The sequence below is a fragment of the Tursiops truncatus genome, chromosome 19 (genome assembly GCF_011762595.2).
Source record: "Tursiops truncatus isolate mTurTru1 chromosome 19, mTurTru1.mat.Y, whole genome shotgun sequence".
NCBI lineage: Eukaryota > Metazoa > Chordata > Mammalia > Artiodactyla > Delphinidae > Tursiops > Tursiops truncatus.
The window spans coordinates 52485959-52506694 of NC_047052.1; the positions used below are offsets into that span (position 1 = coordinate 52485959).

At 52.7% G+C, this 20736-nt stretch overlaps 3 protein-coding genes across 6 annotated transcripts; all 3 read right to left on the reverse strand.

The window, feature by feature from the left end:
• On the reverse strand, positions 1-5051 carry LOC101335023 (kallikrein-8). Its single transcript, XM_019927419.3, is given in 3 exon segments — positions 1-2350; positions 2532-2827; positions 4992-5051. Coding segments are annotated over 3 exon segments (744 nt in total). The 3' UTR covers positions 1-1962.
• LOC101333978 (kallikrein-9) lies at positions 3895-10356 on the reverse strand. 2 transcript variants are annotated; one of them, XM_004324222.4, is made up of 5 exons: positions 10109-10333; positions 9777-9933; positions 7054-7319; positions 5836-5972; positions 3895-5422 (listed from the first exon to the last, which is right to left on the reverse strand). In XM_004324222.4, the coding sequence occupies exons 1-5, from the start codon at positions 10149-10151 to the stop codon at positions 5270-5272; spliced, it is 756 nt and encodes a 251-aa protein (XP_004324270.1). In that variant the 5' UTR covers positions 10152-10333; the 3' UTR covers positions 3895-5269. The 2 variants fall into 2 exon arrangements, with proteins under 2 accessions (XP_004324270.1, XP_019782852.1); XM_019927293.3 differs by lacking the exon at positions 3895-5422 and having other exon boundaries at positions 5439-5972; positions 10109-10356.
• A 4272-nt stretch (positions 10357-14628) lies between these two features.
• KLK10 (kallikrein related peptidase 10) lies at positions 14629-18634 on the reverse strand. 3 transcript variants are annotated; one of them, XM_033845637.2, is made up of 6 exons: positions 18490-18634; positions 17939-18043; positions 17049-17232; positions 16137-16408; positions 15819-15949; positions 14629-15268 (listed from the first exon to the last, which is right to left on the reverse strand). In XM_033845637.2, the coding sequence occupies exons 2-6, from the start codon at positions 18027-18029 to the stop codon at positions 15116-15118; spliced, it is 831 nt and encodes a 276-aa protein (XP_033701528.1). In that variant the 5' UTR covers positions 18030-18043; positions 18490-18634; the 3' UTR covers positions 14629-15115. The 3 variants fall into 3 exon arrangements, with proteins under 3 accessions (XP_033701528.1, XP_033701529.1, XP_033701527.1); XM_033845638.2 differs by lacking the exon at positions 18490-18634 and adding an exon at positions 18340-18483; XM_033845636.2 differs by lacking the exon at positions 18490-18634 and adding an exon at positions 18232-18476.
• Between the last annotated feature and the right edge of the window lie 2102 nt (positions 18635-20736).

The window sequence follows — 20736 nt, forward strand, 5'->3', positions numbered from 1 at the left end:
TTTTTTTTTTTTTTTTTTTATTTTTTTTTATTTTTTTAAAATTTATTTATTTTATTTATTTTTGGCTGCATTGGGTCTTGGTTGCTGTGTGTGGGTTTTCTCTAGTTGTGGCGAGCCGGGGCTTCTCTTGTTGCGGAGCCAGGCTCTAAGCATGGGGGCTTCAGTAGTTGTGGCATGCGGGCTCAGTAGTTGTGGCACGTGGGATCAGTTGTAGCACGTGGGCTCAGTAGTTGTGGCTCTCGGGCTTAGTTGCTCTGCGGCATGTGGGATCTTCCCGGACCAGGGCTTGAACCCGTGTCCCCTGCATTGGCAGGCGGATTTTTAACCACTGTGCCACCAGGGAAGCCCCCTGCACAGGGTTTTCTGACACATTTCACAGGGCACATCACTTCTCACCACATGAAACAAAGCCATGGCCCCTGCTGTTTCTTTTTCTCCACCTAAAGCAGGACCTTTGGACCCTACCTTTCGTTTCTTGCCCTGAGTTATTTTCAAATTACGGTGTCCCCTTGGGACACCTCTGACCCTTTCTAATCTTTCCATTCCCAGACCACCAGGTCTTCAATCTCAGCTAAATCCTACTTCTTCCAAATATCACCTCTTCCTAGAAGCCTTCCCTGACTATTCTAATGAACACAGCACATCTCGGGACTTCCCTGGCAGTCCGGTAGTTAAGACTTCTTCCAATGCAGAGGGTGTGGGTTTGATCTCTGGTCGGGGAGCTAAGATCCCACATGCCTCAGGGCCAAAAAAAACCAAAACATAAAGTAACAACTTCAATAAAGACTTTCCAAAAAATGGTCCATATCAAAAAAAAAAACCTTAAAAAAACCCCAAAACACCACATCTCCATCACTCCCTATTCTCTTCCCCCCATGATATTCCATTATAGCACTTGACTGTACCTAATATTTCATTTTACATGTATTTGTTTATTGTCTATTTCCCCACCTAGCATGCAACTCCACATGGCTTTGTACACTACAGTACCTGGGGGCCTATCAGATGCTCACAAAATAAGTGCTGAATTGTTAATCTTTCTTATTAACCTTTGAAGAATAGACTTGAGAGGGAAAAAATTCTATCTGGTGCCTCTATGTGCCAGAAGGTATAGGCCCACAATCTCATTTAACCCTCACAACAGCTCTTTGAAGGAGGAATGCTTTCATTCTTTCATCCATGCATGCTTTCAACAAATGTTTATTGAACACATACCGTACACCAGTCACCACCCTGGGCACTAGGAACACACAGTGAAGCAAATAGATATAACCTGAGCCCTCATGGAGCTTAAAAGTCTCTTGGATAATTATCCCAGTTTTGTAGAGGAGGAAAGTGAGGACAAGAGGTGGGAAGGGACTTGCCCAGAGAAAAGGGGCAGAGCCATGGTTTGAAATGACCTGCCTGATTCGTGAGCAGCTAGGTTTCCACAGCATCCCATTGTCTTCTTAGGAGTCAGACAGGCAGGGACCTGAATCTTGACTTTGCTTTCCTGACGAACCACATCACCTCTCGGAGCTGAGCCCCGGTTTTTTCACTGTGAAGCAGAGCAAGGGGCTACCTGAGCCCTGAAGCCCCAGAGGGAGGACCTCCATGGAGGTCCAGACCTGTGGGTCCAGAGCGAGGAGGGAGCTGGGGACCTAGACTGTGAGTCCTGGAGGAGGAAAGGCCTGGACTCCTGGGTGTGAGGGGATCTGGGGCGAGGAATCTTGGGTTCAGGAGGGAGAAGAGGGAGCCTGTTTTCCTGGGCCACCGAGGAGCCCACGTATCCTAGGTCTGTTGTGAAGACTACGTAAAATCCTGTACCCATAAAAGGTCTCATAACTCTCCACCTTAAGGGAGGGATGCATTCATCCATCCACTCATTCATTCATCCATCCACTCTTTTGAGCCCTGTTAGCAACCTGTTCATTTGTTTCCTTTCTCCCACCACTCCTGTTAATATTCTGGTCTTTAAGGTTTCTAACATGGACCACTCGTGAACTTCAACATCACAATCACTTCCCTTTCTTTATCTACTCTACAGGCAAAGCTTTGCCAATGGCTTGGGGTCCACTGGGCCAACCAGCTTCTCCTCTCCCTCCCACTACCTTGGGGGCTGGTGACAGAGCTCCAGCTTGAGATGGTGCACTTCTGGCCAACTTGAGGGCAGTGATCTGCCAGGTTGATGGGCTTCACTTTGGGCCCCAGGGATGCCCGTTCACATGGTCAAATGAGCAGCAGATCATGGTTGTGGTCCTTGTTGCTGCTGTTGTAGCAGGGGTGTGGGATGGACTGAGCCACAGCTGTTTCTTGTTCTGACCCATCTTCATTCTGCAGACCGTGATCTCCCAGGCGGACTGTGTAGTTCCTGTAATGATGGGGGTAGTTCGGGAGCCAGGCAGGGATAAGCGCTCCCAGCCCCCTCCTCTCTAAGACCCAGGAGTCCAGGTCCCCTCTTCTCTCAGACCTCCATTCTTGGAGACCCAGTCCCCAGCTCTCGCCTCCTGAGGCAAAGCCCCAGGCCCCTCTTGCCCCAGGCTCCAGCCCACCTCTGCCCCCGGAATCCACAGTGGGCTGCTGTGAGGATACAGTGGTCATCTATGAGAACATCCCCACATATTAGCTGGACACCCTGGAGAAAGGCCGTCTGCCAGGGCTGGTAACGGGGCCTGCACTCCTGGCCCTCCAGCACCTCGGTCTCCTGTGCTCTCAAGTGTCCTGCAGCAGGAGAGAGAGGGTTGGATCACCATCCACTGGGTCAGTGCAGGGGCCAGGAAAACCACTGTGGTTTCAAACAGATACACACACACCCCCCCTCCGGTGTTTGCCTCCCAGCTTGCACTTGCTGCTACACAGATACACGTGTACACTCATGGAAGCCCATGAGTCATCACACACAGAGTCACACAGCTGAGCATGTGTCCACAGGCCCCGTATACTCCTGTGTGTATCTGTGCCCCTAAGCAGGCAGTCCTGCCGGCTCAGTGCACTCATGCGATACCAGCAGAACTCAACACATTCCTACCTGCTGCCGCGTGCCCCGTGCCTCCAGCCATGCCGCAGAAGCTCCCACACGTAATTGCGCACTTCCCATCTCCCCACATGCCACCACATGCACCCTCTTAGCCACCACCATGGAATTCCCACAGGCTCAGGTGCTCCACGGATGACTTCCGGGCCCCCCCTCCGCCCCCCACCTGCCCGGGATTCCAACGGCAAGAGCGGGAACATCTAGATCCAGACTCTGCAGCAGCTGTGGGATGTCCCATGGTGGGGTCCGGGAGACAGACAGGACAGGGCTGAGACCCCAGGGGTCTTGGGATTGCAGAGGAAGCAGAGCTTCTGGAGTAGTGCTTCTGGGTCCCGCTGGAGGAAGGGGCTGGGGACCCAGATCCCTGGCTCTGAAGAACGGGATGGGGCCCCAGATTCCTGAATGTGAGGGGCTGGGAGCTCAGGGGCTGGATTCCTACATTCCGAGGAAGGAGGGAGTTAGGATCCCAGACGCCCAGGTCTGAAGGGAAAGGGAACTGGGAGCTGGGACTCCTCAGTCTTGGAGAGCAGGGGCTGGGGTGCGGATTCCTGGGCCTCGAAGGAGGAAGGGATCTGAGGCTGAGGTCCTGGGCCCTGGAGGAGAGACCTCAGGGCCCTGATGCCTGTGTCTGAGAACTCTGGCCTCTCACCTTACAGAACTCGGGGGGCGGGGTTACCTACTGATTCGGATCCGGAGGAAGAGCACCCCGAACTTCAGCTCTGCCTGCCTGTACAGACTCTGGAGCCTCTTAACTGGGACCACCAGCCTCCTAACCCAGCTCCTCCCACTCGGGGGCCGGCGGAGCAGCAGGGAACTGGATCCCTGGTTATGAGCGAGGAGAGGCTCAGGGGCTGAGCGGAGACTCTTGAGGGAGGAGGGGCTGGAATCTCCAACTTTTTCTTTTTTAATTGGGGTATAGTTGTTTTACAATATTGTGTTCATTTCTACAGCAGGTTCTCATTGGTTATCTGTTTTATACAGATTAGCATATATATGTCAATCCCAATCTTCCAGTTCATCCCACCACCCTCCCCTCTTCCCCCTTGGCGCCCATGCTTGTAAATTGATAACAGCCACTATGGAATCGCTAACTCTTGAGGGCTGGGAGCGAAACAGAAATGGCTGGGGGGCCCAGATATCCTGGTCAGAGCAAAGAGGGGGTGAGGGCCCCTGACTCCTGGAGCTGAGGGAGGATGGGACTGGGGTCCTGGACTCCTGGCTCTGAGCGGGGAGGGGGCTGGGGCCCGGGACTGCTGGGTCTGAGGGAGGAGGGGGATGGAGGCCCGGATTTGAGGTCTGAGGGAGGAGGGGCTGGCAGCTGTATTCTTAAGTCTTTTTGGAAGGAGTAATTTGGAGCCTGGGTTTTTGTGGGAGGAGGGGGCTGTCAGTAACCTGGAATGGAAGACAAGCCAGTCTTCTTGGTCCTGACTTCTGAGGGCGGATTGGCAGATTCCGGAAAGGCAGGTTTGGGAGGCGCTGTGACCTGGTTTCCCCTGGGGGCGATGGGACCAGCCCAAGCAGAACCCAGGAGCCTTGCTGCAGTAGGGCTGATGGAGACAGACTTAGGCAGGACCTACTCGGGGCTTATGGGGAATTGCAACGCGGTGGTGGTTCCCTCTCTGCCCTCCGCCGCCCAGCCGTTCCCCATCCTTTAGCTCACAAAACAGGCGGTAGGAAGGCACGCCTCCTCACGTTTAACGTAAAATTCTCTGTCCCTTGGATCGGAGGGGACAGAGAATCTCTCCCAACTTCGCCCGGTCAGGCCCCCGCCAGGATTCAAACCCTGGACACGCCTAGAACGGGCCAGAGCTGGGCAGAGACACACTGCCTGAGTTCCACGTGGAGGAAGCTACCCTCCCGTGAAGTCACGAGGCTGGATCTATGACGAAGGAGGCGTGGCCACAGGGGGTGGCGTCCAGAGGGGAAATCTCATTGGCCAAAGCTCGGAAGGGAGGAGCTATTCAGTGGATGTCTTTACTGCGGTAGAGCCGAAGGTGATGGCATTCCATGGGGGCTGTGGCAGTTCTGGTGACGTCATAGATACGGGGCCAAGAGGGGCGAAGGTGTCTCTCCTCTCAAGGGGGCGCGGCTCTATAGTTCGCGGGGGCCGGGGTCTGAATATCCGGAAGCTGGGAACTTGAATACCCAGAAGGCGTCTCCAGACCAGCCGAAGCCAAAGGCGGAGACCGTTGAGGCTGGAGTCTTGCAAACCCTCCTACCCTGCGTCCACCCTCCTTTCCTCTAAGATGCGCGGTCTCAGTTGTCCTCCATGGTTTTTCGAATCCAGTCCAGGTAGCGGCACACACTAGTATAGACAGCAGGGCGCTGGGGTCTGGAGCAGGGCTCCGAGCCCCCAGACACCACACCCGCCAGGGCCCCATTGCAAACCAGGGGGCCCCCAGAGTCACCCTGTGCGCAGAAGAAGAGCAGAGAAACTGTTAGGCCAGTCTACTCAGGACATGACACAAGGCGCTTTCTCCCTCTCAGGAAGCTCCCACTTCCCTCCTCCTACAACACTCAGGAGTCCAGGTCTCCAGTCCCTCCTCCCTCAGACCCAGGAGTAAAGGCTCATAGCCCCCACCTCCCCCTAGGACCTAGCATTGTGGACAGCTCCTTCCCCAGGACATAGAGTCCAACCCCCAGTCCCCTCCTCCTTTAGATCCAGGAATCCTGGCCCTGGTCCCACCCCCTCCCACGACCCAGGTTTCCCAGCTCCTTCCTTGCTCTGATCCAGGAAGTCTGGGGCCCCAACTCCCTTCTCCCCCAGGACCCTGGAATCCCCGCAGGATACCCATCCCTCTCCTTCCCAGAGGAGGTCTCACCTGGCAGGGGCCCCGGCCGCCCTCCCAAAGGCCGGCACAGAGCATGCGGTACAAGATGTGGCCTGGATATGCCCGTTGGCAGAGCTTGGGCTCCAGGATGCTAATGGTCGCACACTGCAGGGTGAGTGGGTACTGCACTGTTGGGGAAGGAGGTGCATAAAGGATCAACAGCTGTTTCCATCACACTCAGCACCTCCCCCCCCCTTCCCTAAGAGGGACCCACGGGGCCACAGCGTAAGACTCCCAAGACAAAAACAAGAGAAAGTGACAAAGCGACAGAACCACAGCATGGAAGAGAAACAGATGGACACGATGGGGAGAGGGCCAGAGAGAGAGAGAGAGAGACGCAGAGAGTCAAGAGACAAGGAGAGAGACGGATATAACTCGCCCAGAGAAAAAGAGGGACCTTGGCAGGAGATAGAGACCTCTTAAGGGGAAAGAGATTCTCAGAGGAGGAAGTGAAGAAATAGGGAGAAACAGACCCAGAGATATCCAGGGAGAAAGCAGTGAGAGAAAGGGGAGGAGACATTTATAGGGAGATGGTCACTGACAGAGACAGAGATACAGATGTAGAGAGACTAGATAGAAATAGAGGGAAAGTGGGGGGAGGGGGCCTTGTAGGGAAACAGCAGCCCTTGGGGGTAACTGCAGTGGACCACAGAACCTGTATCTTGTTTGAAGGGGGCAGCCTCCACTGGTTCTGCCCAACCATGGTCATTATTTTAGAAATATGAACCCAGCATTGCCAGTCTTGAATTTTTTAAGCGAATCCAGAAACTTGGCTTTGATGTAAACTCTCTCAGGTTTTAAATGTTGGCAGCAGCAAACTGAGGGTTTTTTTTTTTTTTCAAGACATTTTGAAAACCAGTACTGCTGTGGGAGGCCAAATTTGACTGACGGATTTGCTGATTTGTGATCCTGAGTGGCGTAGACCTTATTTCAATTCTAAGATGCATATATTTTCACATTTGAACATCTCTGAAATCAGGATGTGCCTTCCCGTAAACGATGTCATACAAGGATAGATGGGACCTTTTTTCCTTTTCTCGTTTTTAGCGGGTAGTAGAATAATGATGCATCTTGTAATTTATAGCATTTAGATCTGATGAAATATATGGATAGATAGAACATAGAGATGAAAAAGCAGAGACAGAAAAAGAGAGGGGATTCAGAGCCCTGGCATGAAACATAGGGTGTGTGTGGTGGACAAGGCTGTACCCTTAGGACTGGATGTGGCCCCCCAGCCTGAGATTAGGCACTGGGTGCCTGGGGAGACGCAGGTCCGGCTGAGTTTGAGGGGCTGCACGGCAGGTCCCAGTAATGCCTTCCTGGGCAGACGAATCAGCATGATGTCATCATTGTGGTCGTGGGCACTGAGGTCCTTGTTGAACCCAGGATGAGGGAAGAAGTCTGTGGCCCAGAACAGCTGCTCTGTACCCTCCCATTTCCAGAGGTGGTGCTCCCCGAGTCGGACCCACAGAAACCTGTTGGACAGGTCCCAGAGGTCAAGGTGGGATAAGGTGAGGTGCCTTCTCAGCCCCTGTCCTCTTTCTTCTGTCCACCAGGATGCTATGTGACTCTCCACAAGCCACACACCCACTCTGGGCCCCTGCTTCCTACTCCATCTCTTTGTCTGCCTCTAACTTTGTACCTCTCCCCAAAAGCTCACACCTCTTCCTAGCCCCATGTCAAGTAAACCACCTTCCTCTCTGCCCCACCTGGAGCCTTAGTGGTGACCTGAGTCCCCTGGAACCATGGAGACAGGTGAAGGCTCCACCTACCACCCAAACACAGACCCCCCCCCCCGCCCTCACAGATCTGGTGGTTTCCGTAGGGAGTGGCTCTCTGTGTTTTGGTGTGTGTGTATGGAAGGGGTGGGATATGGAAACTCCCCAAGTTGGGGTCATCTGTAGGCTCAGGCTTTTCCTGTCTGCCAAATCCCTCATCTCTCAATGCTTCCTGAGGTCTGGCCTCAAGCCCTCTCACTGCAGTCCCAGTCCAACTCCACTTGTTCTGCTCTGGGTTCATGCCCTGGATAGCTGGGGACCCTCAAGGGGTCTATATGTCCATCCCCCAGACTCTGACTCTGACATTAGGGACGAGACTAATGACTGAGAACTCAGGGTTTGAGGAGTATGAGGTGTTATTTCTACCTTTTCCCTCTCTGTCAGCTTGTTGCCTTGGTTCTGTGTCTGGGAAACCAGTCCCAACCCCACCTCCCAGCCCCAACTTGTCCCTGTTCCTGAATCTCTTGTACCTCCATATTTCTGCTTCTCCCTTTCTTTGTCTTTGGGGCTGAAATCTGAACATTGTTTTCCTAGCCTGATGTCCAGGCCTGAGCTAAAAGAGGCTCCAGCCTAGAGTGATGCATGATGGGAAATTCTCACACAGCATCCTGTATAGCCTCTGTGCTTCGTTCCTAGAGGGAAGAACTTCAAACAGGAGGGATGGCTCCTTTCCCCAGAGAATATAAAAAGGATTTCTGCATCAGGTAGATTCTAGAATTCTGTTAGAATGCCCAGAATCTAAGATTCTAGAATTCTAAGATTCTAACACCTTAGAAATCCACGATTTTAGAATTCTAGGAGGCTCAAGTTCTAGAATCTTATGAATTCGAGATTCTGATGTTTTCGATTTCTCTGGATCAAAAAGTCTAGGGTGTGGGGGACTTCCCTGATGGTCCAGTGGCTAAGACTCCACGCTCACAGTGCAGGGGTCCCAGGTTTAATCCCTGGTCAGGGAACTAGATCCCACGTGCATGCCACAGCGAAGAGTTTGCATGCTGCAACTAAAAAAAAAAAAAGATCCCTCATGGTGCAACGAAGATCCCGCATACCTCAACTGAGACCTGGCTCAGCCACAATGAAATAAGTAAATGTCTAGGATTTTTAAATTATCTGAATGAAATCGAGGAAACAAAGAACCTAGAATTCTAATATTCTGAGATAATAAGGCAAGAATTTCATCATTCTAGAATGCTAGAAATCTTTGATTTTAGAAATGTAAGGATTAGGATTCGAATAGTTTGAAACTCTTGAATTCTCTTGGTTAAAACTTTGGGGATTTTAGAAATCTTGAATGAGAGCATGCTGGGATACTAAATCCACCAGATTCTAGACGTGTATGAATATAAGCTTCTAGAATTCTCTTGGTTCAAGATTCTAGAATTCTACGGATCACAGTATTCTAGGGTACTGTAATTCAGAGATGCTAAGACTGTGAGCTTCTGTGCTCAGTGAACCTAGCTAGAACAGTTTGAATCTAAGATTCTAGGGTTGCGCTATCCAGCACAACTATTGAGCACTTGAAATGTGGCTAGTCCAAATTGAGCTATGCCGTACTTGTAAAATACATGTCTGATTTCGAAGGCTTAGTATAAAAAGAAAGAAGACTAAACTATGTCATTCATAAATATTTAAAAATTGATAATTACATGTTGAAATAATATTTTGAGATGGCAAGTTAAATCTATTATTAAAATTAATTGCACTCATTTCTTTTTTACCTTTTTTAATGTGTCTACTAGAAAACTTAAAACTTTCCTCTGTGATTGGGGCTATACTTCCATTGGACAGCGCTGCTCCAGGCTTCTCAGAGTCGACCAGTCTCTGAATCTAGGATTCTACAATTTAGTGAAGCTAATGTAACATCTCCTGGATCCAAGATTTTAGGATTCTACAACTCTGGATTTTTCTGGGTCAGAGTCTAGGCTTCTAAGAGTCTACGTTGCAAATCTTACACTCTTAGCAACAGATTCTTCTGGACGCCAGAATTTGGAGAGTGGGCATTTTGTCATTCTGAAGAGTTGAACTTTGGGGAACAGAAATGGAGGCTCGGCTCTTCCTGCCCACAGCTCCCTCCCTCCTCTACGAGGCTCCTTGCGCTCTCTCCCTTTCCTGACCTCCAGCCCCCCACCAGAGTGGCCCGCCCAGGTCACTCACGGCTTGCGGCAGTGGGCAGCTGTCAGCAGCCAGCGGTCACTGATGAGGGTCGCCCCGCAGAAGAGTCGGGTGAGGAAGAAGAGCCCGACCTGCCAGGGCTGCGAGTTGGGGCGGCATTCCTTGCCCCCGATGGCTCGGGTGTCTGCCCAGCTTTGCCCTGGGGTGGGGGTGAGAGGCAGAAGGGTTGGTGAAGAGCCAGGTTGGGCGGGCTGGGGACAGATGCTGGGATGCCTAGAGGGCAGGAGTGGGCGCCTGGGCGGCAAAGAGCACGATAGAGGGGCGCCGGGGGGCCATGGAGGCGCAGCATGATGGCAGGACGGCAGGAACCTCACCTTCCAGGAGAGAAAGCAGAGCACAGATGAATCCCAGCCTCATGACCTCCAGGGTGCTTTGGTCCTCGAGCCTGCTCTCCAAGTCCGTGCTTCTTTACGGTAAATCATACTATATTCCTCCTCCCTGGGGCCGCCCCGGTGATTAATCTGGGCTGGGAAATACTCCAGGGGGAGGGGGAAGCCTCCTCCCCGGGGGCCTTGGGAAGGAAGACAGCACAGAGAGAGACCACTTGTCAGGATGAGCTGGTGGCCTGCAGCATCAGGGAATCCCGCTAAGTGGGGGAGGGGCTCAGGGATCCTGCTAAATGGGGGAGGGGCTCTGGGTTGTATAGTCCTTCTGGCGTTCACCAGAGGGAGGAGCCCAGAGTAACCCTGACTTCTGGTTACAGCATCTACATACAGGATATTCTGTGGCCTGGAGGAGGAAGAGGGAAAGGAGGAAGATCCCTCAAGTGGAGTCCTGGGGTGGAAGCAAGTTTATCTTGAATGTAGCTGCAGTGGGCTGGGACCAGGGCACTGGGCAGGCTGGAGGTTTACATAGAAGGACCTCCCAGAAATCAGGCAAGGAGTGGGAGAAAGAGTCAGGACTCAGAGCAAAAAGACAAGCAAGAAGGCAGGATGGGGGGAGGCAGGGAAAGAGGGAGAAAGAAAAACAAAACAAAACAGAGGGACGAAGACATTGAAGGATGCAGGAGGAGGTAAGGAAAGAGAGACAGAAACACTGTCTGGAGTGGCAGAGACTACAAAGAGAGCTGCACATGTGTACACACCCACAGAACCCTCCCTGCACTGGGGGTTTGGGCCCCTTTCCGCGAGGACAGAGGCCTCTCCTAGCATGGTTCCAGCTGGGTTAACTCATTCTTGTGATAACCTACTTCCTTTTTCACATCCTCACCACTCCAAGGATCCAGGTGCCCAACCTAGGTGGAACTAAGCACTTTTCCCATTCTCTTAATGCCACCATATCTTGGCTAAGTCCTGAGAACATGGTCTTGTTTTTTTCCACCCATCTCCTCCCCTCCACTGTCCTTCCCATCACCTCATCTTTCCTGCCTCTCCCCCCATCCCTCCTTCTCACCAGATGGGCAGCCCTTGGAGGGCCAAGCCCAGATCTGACTCATCTCTGTGTCCCTCACATCATCCTGTTCAGGGCTGGGATCATGGTGGGGGGGGGGGGGTCTCAGGAGATGTTAATTGAATGAGTGAATGTCTTTCTCCACATCTTTCTTTTTCCAGTGAACTCCAACTCATTCTTCAAGATCCAACCTAAATGCCCCTTCCTCCAGGAAGCCTTCTCTGATTTCTCCAGGCAGAGTCCACCTTTTCCAGCCTGGGCACTTCCAGGCTTCTTCCACTTTCTGTTGCTGTAAGCCTGGTTATCAGGCTGGGTCTGGGCTCCCCTTGAATGTGTACAACTCACCATGATTTAGTGGTTTGGAGCATGGACTGTGGAGCTGGACCATGTGGGTCCAAACCTCAGTGCTGGTAATTATTAAGTGTGTGACCTTGGGCAAGTCACTGGACCTCTCTCAGTTGCTCCATCTATTAAGTAGCAATAATAACTGGGGTTGTGGGAGGATTATGTGAGTTAACACATATGAAGCGCTTACAACTGTGGTAGGCATTCAATAAATATGTTTGTCCCTCACCTATAGAGCCCTGCGCTGCCACCGTCATAATACATTTTATCCATGGCTGCAGTTGCCTTATACCCTCTGCAGACTGAGAAGTCCTCGAGGCCAGGGACTGAACACGCACTATGTGCTAAGTGTCATACTAACCGCTTTATATAACTTTTTTTTTTTTTTTTTTTTTGCGGTACGCGGGCCTCTCACTGTTGTGGCCTCTCCCGTTGCGGAGCAACAGGCTCCGGACGCGCAGGCTCAGCGGCCATGGCTCACGGGCCTAGCCGCTCCGCGGCATGTGGGATCCTCCTGGACCGGGGCACGAACCCACGTCCCCTGCATCGGCAGGCGGACTCTCCACCACTGCGCCACCAGGGAAGCCCTATAGAACATTTTGATTGCTAACTTTATTGACTGTTTACTCTGTGCCAGGCAGTTGGCTAAACATTTCATGTATGCTTTCTCATTTAATTCTCACAAGGGTCTAACCAATCTCTATTTCATAGTGGGGATAACTGTGGTAAAGAGAGCATTCAAGTTTTTTGCTCAAGTCACACAGTGAGTTACAGAAATGTATTTGCTTCCTGGTGAACTCCTACTGATCCTTTAAAACCCCATGCATATATCCCCTCACCTGAGAAGCCTTCCCCGATTCCTTCAGGAGGAGTCCTTAGGCCCTCTTGGGGCACCCTATGCCTCCTTCTGTTAGAGCACTGATCAATTTGTGTTATTTGTTAATTCAACAATGTGTTAAATGCCTTCTGTGTGTCAAGCATCAGACCAGGTGCTTAGAAAACCACAGTGAATTAATCAGAGTCCCTGCCCACATTGACTGGGTGAGGGGAAGTAGGGGACAGACCATTATGGAGTAAACAGATAAATGAGATCATTTTTGCTATAACAAGTGCTGCAAAAGAAATAAACAGAGCAATGGATTAGTGGCCAGGGAGGAGGAGTACAGGGGGAGACCCCTTTAGCCAGGGCAATCCTGGAAGGCCTCCTTGAAGAAGTGACCTTTAAATGGAGACCCAAATGACAAGAACGCAAGGCTTCCTGACCTGACTAGCAGCTTCCTGAAGGTAGGGCTCACTCTGATTCATCTCTAAGACCTGGCATAGGACATGGCTCAGTAAACATTTATGATGTGACTAAAGGAATGGGTGAATTACCTTTAAAAATGAATCGAGTTTTTGAGTTCCTACCTACTTCGCTTCTGATTCTTGCGTAATGAACTCAGCTGATAAGCCTGACTGATGTTTCCTGGGTGTGCTAATAGGAGTGGGGGGACAGTCAGCGGAAGAGAGCTGTGTAGTCTCTGCTCAAACCCTGTGCCCCGATCTCCTGTGGGCTCTGTGGGGCAGGGACCTTGTGGTCACCACTGTGTTCCCAGCGCCCAGCACCGGGCCTGCCATACAACAGGTGCTCAATAAATTGGTGTGGGCTTCCCTGGTGGCCCAATGGTTAAGAATCCACCTGCCAGTGCAGGGGACATGGGTTTGAGCCTTGGTCTGGGAAGATCCCACATGCCACAGAGCAACTACGCCCGTGTGCCACAACTACTGAGCCTGCACTCTAAAGCCTACGTGCCACAACTACTGAGCCCACGAGCCACAACTACTAAAGCCCACGCGCCTAGAGCCCGTGCTCCGCAACAAGAGAAGCCACTGGAATGGGAAGGCTGCGCAACGAAGAGTACCCCCTGCTCACAGCAACTGAAAAAAGCCCACACACAGCAATGAAGACCCAACGCAGCCATAAATAAAGAAAGAAATATTTAAATATTTAAAAATAAAATAAATAAAATGAAACTGAAATAGTATATTTTAAAATAAATAAATTGGTGTTTGAAAGGGGAAACAGGGAAGTAGTTAGGGCTCCGTGCTCTCACTGCCAAGGGCCCGGGTTTGATCCCTGGTCGGGGAACTAAAATCCCACAAGCCTCGCCAAAAAAAAAGGGGGGGAGGGGTGTGCAAGTGGACAAAACAACCTGTGCTGGATGGAAAATTTCTACTGTGCATGTGTTCTGCTTACGTTACCACTCCAAAGTCTGGGCTAAGTGGAGACACTGAAACTTCTGTTAGCTTTGCCTGGATTTTGTGTATAATAGCCCCCAGCATGGGAATATTTACACAGGGACAGTTTCAGGGACAGGACAAGAAGCCCTCCTCCCAATTTTCAGGACAAAATTTCAAAGCCAATTTGAGATGGGGGTGGGGATGGAGCTGGACTTAGGGTGTCTGGGTGTTGGATCAATTTTCAGGACAAAATTTCAAAGCCAATTTGGGATGGGGGTGGGGATGGAGCTGGACTTAGGGTGTCTGGGTGTTGGATCAATTTTCAGGACAAAATTTCAAAGCCAATTTGGGATGGGGGTGGGGATGGAGCTGGACTTAGGGTGTCTGGGTGTTGGATCAGGGAATGAGAATGGAGACGTGGTAGAGCTGGAATTGGAGCCGGTAGTAGGTGAGGGGATGGGGACGGATCTAACAAAGAAAGCAAAAAATTTCCTCTAAATTTCCGAGGGCTTCTTTGCATAAACTTAGCAACTGAAGTGGGGTGAGGTCCTCTGGTCTTAGAGGCTGAGACGGATGCAGGGTGAGGTCCCTTGAGTTCCAGTGGCCCCAGGAAGGCACAGAAGGTACCAGATGACTCAGAGACAGCCCAGTTCCTCCTGGGACAGGAGGAACAGGTGTTGGGTAGACCCAGACATGGGAAACAGTGGGAGGGAAGAAGGAAGTGGTTAAGAGGTGCTTCATGGAACTTGACAGGAGGGTGAGGAATGTAATTCTCCCATCAGCCCTGAGGGATGGGGATGGGGATGGTATGGGGGGTTGGGATGGTAGGGTACCCCTGTGCTTTTCTCCCCAGGACACAAAATCCACACATTCCCACCAGGACCTGTTGCCATTTAATCAGAACTCACTACCCACCGTGTTAGTACTTTGCATGACAATGACCATAACAATCTACACACGTTATAGTCTCTTCATAACACGTTTATGAGGTACACACTTCATTGTTCTCATTTTCCAGGTGAGGAAACTGAGGCTCAGAGAAGACGCTTGGCTTGCCCAAGGTCACACATCAGGGAGTGGTGGAGGAAGCCAGGTTGGGTGATTGATAACTTCTCTCAGAGACTAGTGACCACCGGCTTCCTCGTTTCTCATGAACAAAACTTTGCCACCACGTTCTGCATCTTGGCTTCAACGCGGGCAGAGAACAGCAGTGGGCAGGAGGCATGAGGGAAGACGAGAGATGTTAATAGGTGTGGATGGGTGACAGAAGTTTGAGTGGGGCAGGGGGAGAGTCCAGCTGTCTGCGGGGGAAGGAGGGGAGGAAGGAGGAAGAGGGCAGATGGCGAAGCAGTTGCAGGGCCTTTGGGTCACTTGGAGCCGATGGTTTTCTCTATCCAGTTGCGGTATTTGCAGATCTCAGTGTAGACAGCTGGACGCTGAGCAGAGCCGCAGGGGTAAACTCCCCATGAAAGGATGCCCTGAAGGGTCTCATCACAGACCAGAGGGCCACCTGAGTCACTCTGGGGGTGGGAGGAAGGAGAGATCAAATAAATACACCAGTGGAAAGGCTGCCACTTGGGGGCTGGGGTAGTGATGGGGAAGGGAGGTGTTGGGTAGGGTTGGAGCTGGGTTGGGGTTGGGGGTGGGGTGGGGTTGTGATGGAGTTGGACTTGGGGTTTGGGGGCATTGGGTGGGGGATGAGAATGGAGAGTCGATGGAGCTGGGACTGTAGTTCTTGGTAGGTGAGGGATGGAGCTGGATCTAGAGATAGGGCTGAGGTAGGGGCTTAGGCATGGCTTGAGGATGGGAATGTGGTTGAGGATGGGGTGGGAAGGGGGTTAGGGCTAGGGATTGGCTTGAGAGTAGACTTGGGGACAGGGTTGGGCATGAGAAGGTGGACCCAAGGAGGTAGAGTTGGACATGGGGTTGATGTTGGCGTAGGAATGGGATAGTGCTGGACGTGGGGATGAAATTGGGCTGGGAGTGGCTATGGGGTTGGGGATGTCTGTTTTCCCATAACCTCCCTATGCTGCTCCCATGAGTCAGAGACCCTCTCTGGCCAGTTCCTACCAGGCAGGGGTCCTGACCCTTGCTGAGTCCTGCACATATCATGTTGTTGGTGACCACGCCAGGATAGAAGACGTCACACTCCTCAGGGCTCAGGATAGAGACACGGGAGCAACTCAGGCGCTTGTACTTCACTGATGGGAGAAAACATCAGGTAATCCTGGGGTCCGGCCCCCAATCCTCCAGGATCCAGGAGCCCAGATACCCAGACTGTTCCCAACACAGGCTTCAGGCCCCCAAATGCCCCTCCCTCAGGCCCAGGAGTCCAGGCCCCTCGTCCTCCTTCCCCAAGATACAGGCCCCAGGGCCCCCAGCTCTTGCCTCTTCGGGAGGCCGTGGTGCCCCAGCCGGCGACCTGGCACTGGTCTCCGGGCTGGGCACAGCGATAGGGCAGGCGTAGAGGTTGGATTCGAGGCCCCAGCACAACGGGTATGGCCAGATGCAGCAGCATGAGGTCATGCTCATCTGTTCGCCTGGGCAGGATGGGGCCCAAGTTCTTGTACTTGGGGTGGATAATAGGAAGAGAGGTCCTGCGGATCTGCTCTCCCTGGGGAAGCAGCAGGTGGTCATCCCCAACTCGAGCCCACAGAGGCCTGGGGAGGGAAGAGTCTCATGGATGCAAAGCCTTCACGGGGACTGAGACTGAAGGCTGAGTCCCTGGGAAGGAGGGTACAGGCAGTGGGGTGGGGATAGACACTTGGGTCCTGGCAGGGGAGGGGCCTGGGGGCTGGGACTCCTGGGTCTGAGGGAGGAGTGGGTAGGGGAGAAGGGAGCTGGAGACCTGATCTGGGGGGACATGGGGAAACACGATCAGGTGTTTGGGTCCCTGAGTTCTGCAGGAATTGAGGGCAGAGGGTCTACCTTGGTAAACCTACCCTTTTCTTCCTCCCTCAGTGGGGACTCATGAGATGAACAATTTCTTTTAGTTCTGAAGTCCTAACCACACCAGATCCTGGCTTCTGTCTGCTGCAAACAACTATCTACACCTAAATGGAACCCTAGCAGAATCAGCTGGTCAGTGGCTCTGGATGGGCCCAGAAACTCTGAGAAAGACCACACTGCCCCCTCGTGGCCACAGCACAAGCCCACCTCTCCTCCTACAGGAAGCCCTCCAGGGCCGACCCCACATCGAGCTGTTAGTTCCATACCCTCAAGTACCCCAGCCCTTCCCGCCCCCTCCCCAGGACCTGCCTCCACAGCCCCTCCGTAGCGTCCCTAAGCAGCTCTCCCTACTTATTTTTCCCGCAGTGCGCAGCCGTGAGCACCCAACTCCTGTCCACCAAGACGCCGGCGCAGTGGAACCAGAAGCCATTGAAGAGGGACACCTGCCAGGGCTGCGACCTATAAGGGCAAGGGGCGCTGGAGGCCACGGAGAGCGAGTGCGTGTCGTTTCCGGGGAGCTGCAGAGCCTCCGCGACTGGAGAAAGAAAGGAGGTGGAGATCAGAGCAGGCAGGACAGCAGGGCAAGCACTGGGTGCGGGATCCGAGTGGGGCCATGGGACGGGGCTTCGGGGGGGGCACAGCCTGAACCCGAGAGTGTACGTGGAAATTGGGGATCCTGAAGGAACTGAATGGAAGTGGGCGGAGAAGAACGGCGTGAAAGGGCAAGGAGGCGGGGTTAAGAATGGAGTAAGGCGACCTAACAGGTTGGGTCTGGAGGAGCAGGGACGCTGCAGCGAGCTTGAAGAGGTCAGGAATGCAACAAGGCGGGGCAGAAGGGGCGGGGCTAAGGTGGGCGGGGCGGAAAGGGGCGGGGATAGAAAGCAGGTCCTGGTGGGTGAAAGTAGTGGTGGGAATAACGCAACTCGCCGGAAGAAGGGGTGAGGGCAGAGGGCTCTTAAGGCAAGACTTGGGGTAAAATCGGGCGAAGTAAGAAGGGGCGGGGAAAGGACGCGGCGAGGAGAAAGGGGGAGTACGGATCTCGGAAGAGTGAAGGGGGCGGGATACCTAGGGCGGAGCTAGAAGAGGGGCGGGTCTGACTTGGGGCGGGACTTCTCCGGATCTGTGGGTGAGTGCTGGGGTCCCAAGGGGAGGAGAAGTGTGCGGGGCTTGGTGATAAGAGCCCACTCTGCCATCGCCCCCAGTGTCCGGCACCTCCCGCCGAGCCCTGTCCCCGGCCTCACCCCAGAGTTGCGCCATCAGTAGCGGCAGCAGAAGGTTCTCGAGGCCCCAAGGGCCGGAGGCGGCGGAGAGGTGGAGGTGTGAGGGTCTCATGGCCAGGACCTAGGCTGGGGGGGTGCGGGTGGGCGGGGGACGGTTCAAAACACTTGCCGGGTCAGACACCCCAGCCTGCCACGCCCGTCCGCCCGTCCTGGGCCACCCCAGCCCGCGGGGACCCGTTTAACTTGCGGCCGACAAACGCAGGGGTGGGCAGACGGGCGATCGGGGCCTGAACAGGCGTAATGGGCGCAAATACCCTAATGACGGCGCTCTGGCGTCCTGCTCTCCCTACGCCCGAGGGGAGCGCTCTCCTGGCCGGGGCTGTCCCGGCTGCCAGCCTCTCAGCGCTTCGGGGTTCGCCTACCTTCACAGGTGGGCTGGGGATTCGAGGCTCCGAAGTGCGTCCCGTAGATAAGGAAACTAAGGCTGGAACAAGTCTCCTGCCCGCTACCCGAGGGTCCCCACCTGTGCTCTCGCGACCCACCCCAACCAAGGTGAGGTGCATGCCGCTCACCTGGGAGTCGTGGAGGGGAAGTGCCTCAGTCCTGCCGTGTGGGCCGCCGGTAATCCTCTGCCCAGGGACCCCTTTCAGGCCCTCCCTTTTAACCCCGAAGAGCCGTTTTCCCCACCCTCCCCCCAGGGATTTACCTCCTCCCTTTCCCTCTCCCTAATTACACCCTGGGTGAGGCTGGCACCCAACCTGGGCCCCAGATTCCTGCTCTGGGAGGGGCCCGGGAATACAGGCTTCTCCCAGTGCCCGAAACACCCTTTTTAGAGGTGGATTTCATGGAGGTTCCCCAGGTCCCTGTTCCAAGAAGTCTTCGCAGATGGGGAAAGAGGGTGCCACATCCCCAGGGGCCGTGGGGGTCGCGGGGATAGTGTCGGAGACCGATGATTGTAAGCGAGAGAGAGGAAAATAAATAAACAGGGACGTGCATACCTAGAGTGGCATAATGAGAAAAGCCAGAATGCTGACCCTGAAAGAGGGAGGCAGAGAGATAAGATAGATCGAAGGAAAGAGTAGGAACAAGAGATGCACACAAACGAGGGAAAGAAAACACAGAGAGGGAAGAGGAAGATGCAGACCCAGAGGGACGCTCTGTGCTTGAGCCCTCATCCACGGCCAGAGCAGCGTCGTGTGTCCCAGCAACTAGCCCATGTGTGGTCACTTCACATACTTCCTGCCCTTTTCATGTCTCCAGGTGACACACAGGCCCGTGAATCACAGGAGGCCAAAAGCTACAAGGGGCATCAGTGTCACTTCAGCCAGCTCCCTCATTTCAGGTGAGGAATGGGAGGCTCAGAGAGGGCAGTGACTCACAGGAGGTCACACAGCAAGTCCATTTAACAACCCAGACGCCCAGTTCCAGCTCTGGGCTCTTAACTGCTCATGCCCACTGCCTCCCCTGCAAGGTGAGCAGAACAGCAGAAGAGACCCCGAGTTCTGGACTATTTGTGAAGCATCTTCTCCAGCGAGAAGTCAGTTAACTCTAGAGGTTGTCCAGCACAGCGCCGTTCAGTTGAACTTTCCGCCGTGATGGAAGTGCTCCGTTTGTGCTATGCAACGCGGTAGCCACCAGCCACATGTGTCTAGAGAGCTTTTGATATGTGGCGAGTGCAACTGAGGAATTACATTTATTTTTTTAATTAAAAATTAAAAAAAAAATTTTAACATCGTTATTGGAGTTTAGTTACTTTACAATGGTGTGTTAGTTTCTACTGTATAACAAAGTGAATCGGCTATACGTATACATATATCCCCATAGCCATTCCCTCTTGCGTCTCCCTCCCACCCTCCCTATCCCACCCCTCTAGATGAAGAATTACATTTCTGACTTTAGGCAGTTTTAATTTAAATAGCCATGTATGGTTAGTGGCTACTGTACTGACCTGCTCAGGTCTCGATGAACTACCTATTACCTATTGCAGAGGTTGGAAAGAAAACAATGATAGCTCCCTTTTATTGGGTCTTAGCTACGTGCAGGCTGACTGACTTTGTGTACTATCATACGTTTGCATGCACGATTTTACAGATAAGGAAAGGAGTCTTTTTTTTAAAAAAATTATTTATTTTTGGCTGTGTTGGGTCCTCATTACACCAGGGCTCGAACCCAGGCTTGAATCCATACCCCCTGCATTGGCAGACAGATTCTTAACCACTGCGCCACCAGGGAAGTCCCAGGGAATGGAGCCTTAATCAAGGTAGTATTGCTTGTCAGTTAAGAAATCACCTTGCTTCAGATTCCTTGCTCTTCTACTTGCTGGCTCTGTGATCGTGAACGGGTGACTTCGTTTCTCTGTGCCTCAGTTTCCTCAGCTGCAAAATGGGTATAATAATAATAGTACCAACCTTGTAGGGTTTTGTGAAGATTACGTCAGTCGATACATTTCAAAGCCCTTGGACCAGGGTCTGGCACGTAGTAAGCATTCAAAAGATTCATTTGTTTAGTAACTATTTACTGAAACCTTGGTGTGTGCCAGGAATTGTGTTTGAGACTGCAGGTACAACAGTGAACCAAACAACTATTTTCACTCCCAGAGTCACAAGTTAGTATGAGGCAGGAGGAGAACCCAGGTCTCCTAATCCCAAACTCCAAATTGATTATTAAGGTACAGCATCTCTCATAGTCAAGAAGGCCCCCAGAAAAGTATATAAAGGGGTCCTGGCTCAGGCTTCATTATTAACAGAATGAACAGGTACCACAGCACCAAGTAGGGAGCAGGGGATTGGGCCGTGATGAGCTGGTCCTGGCTAATTGTT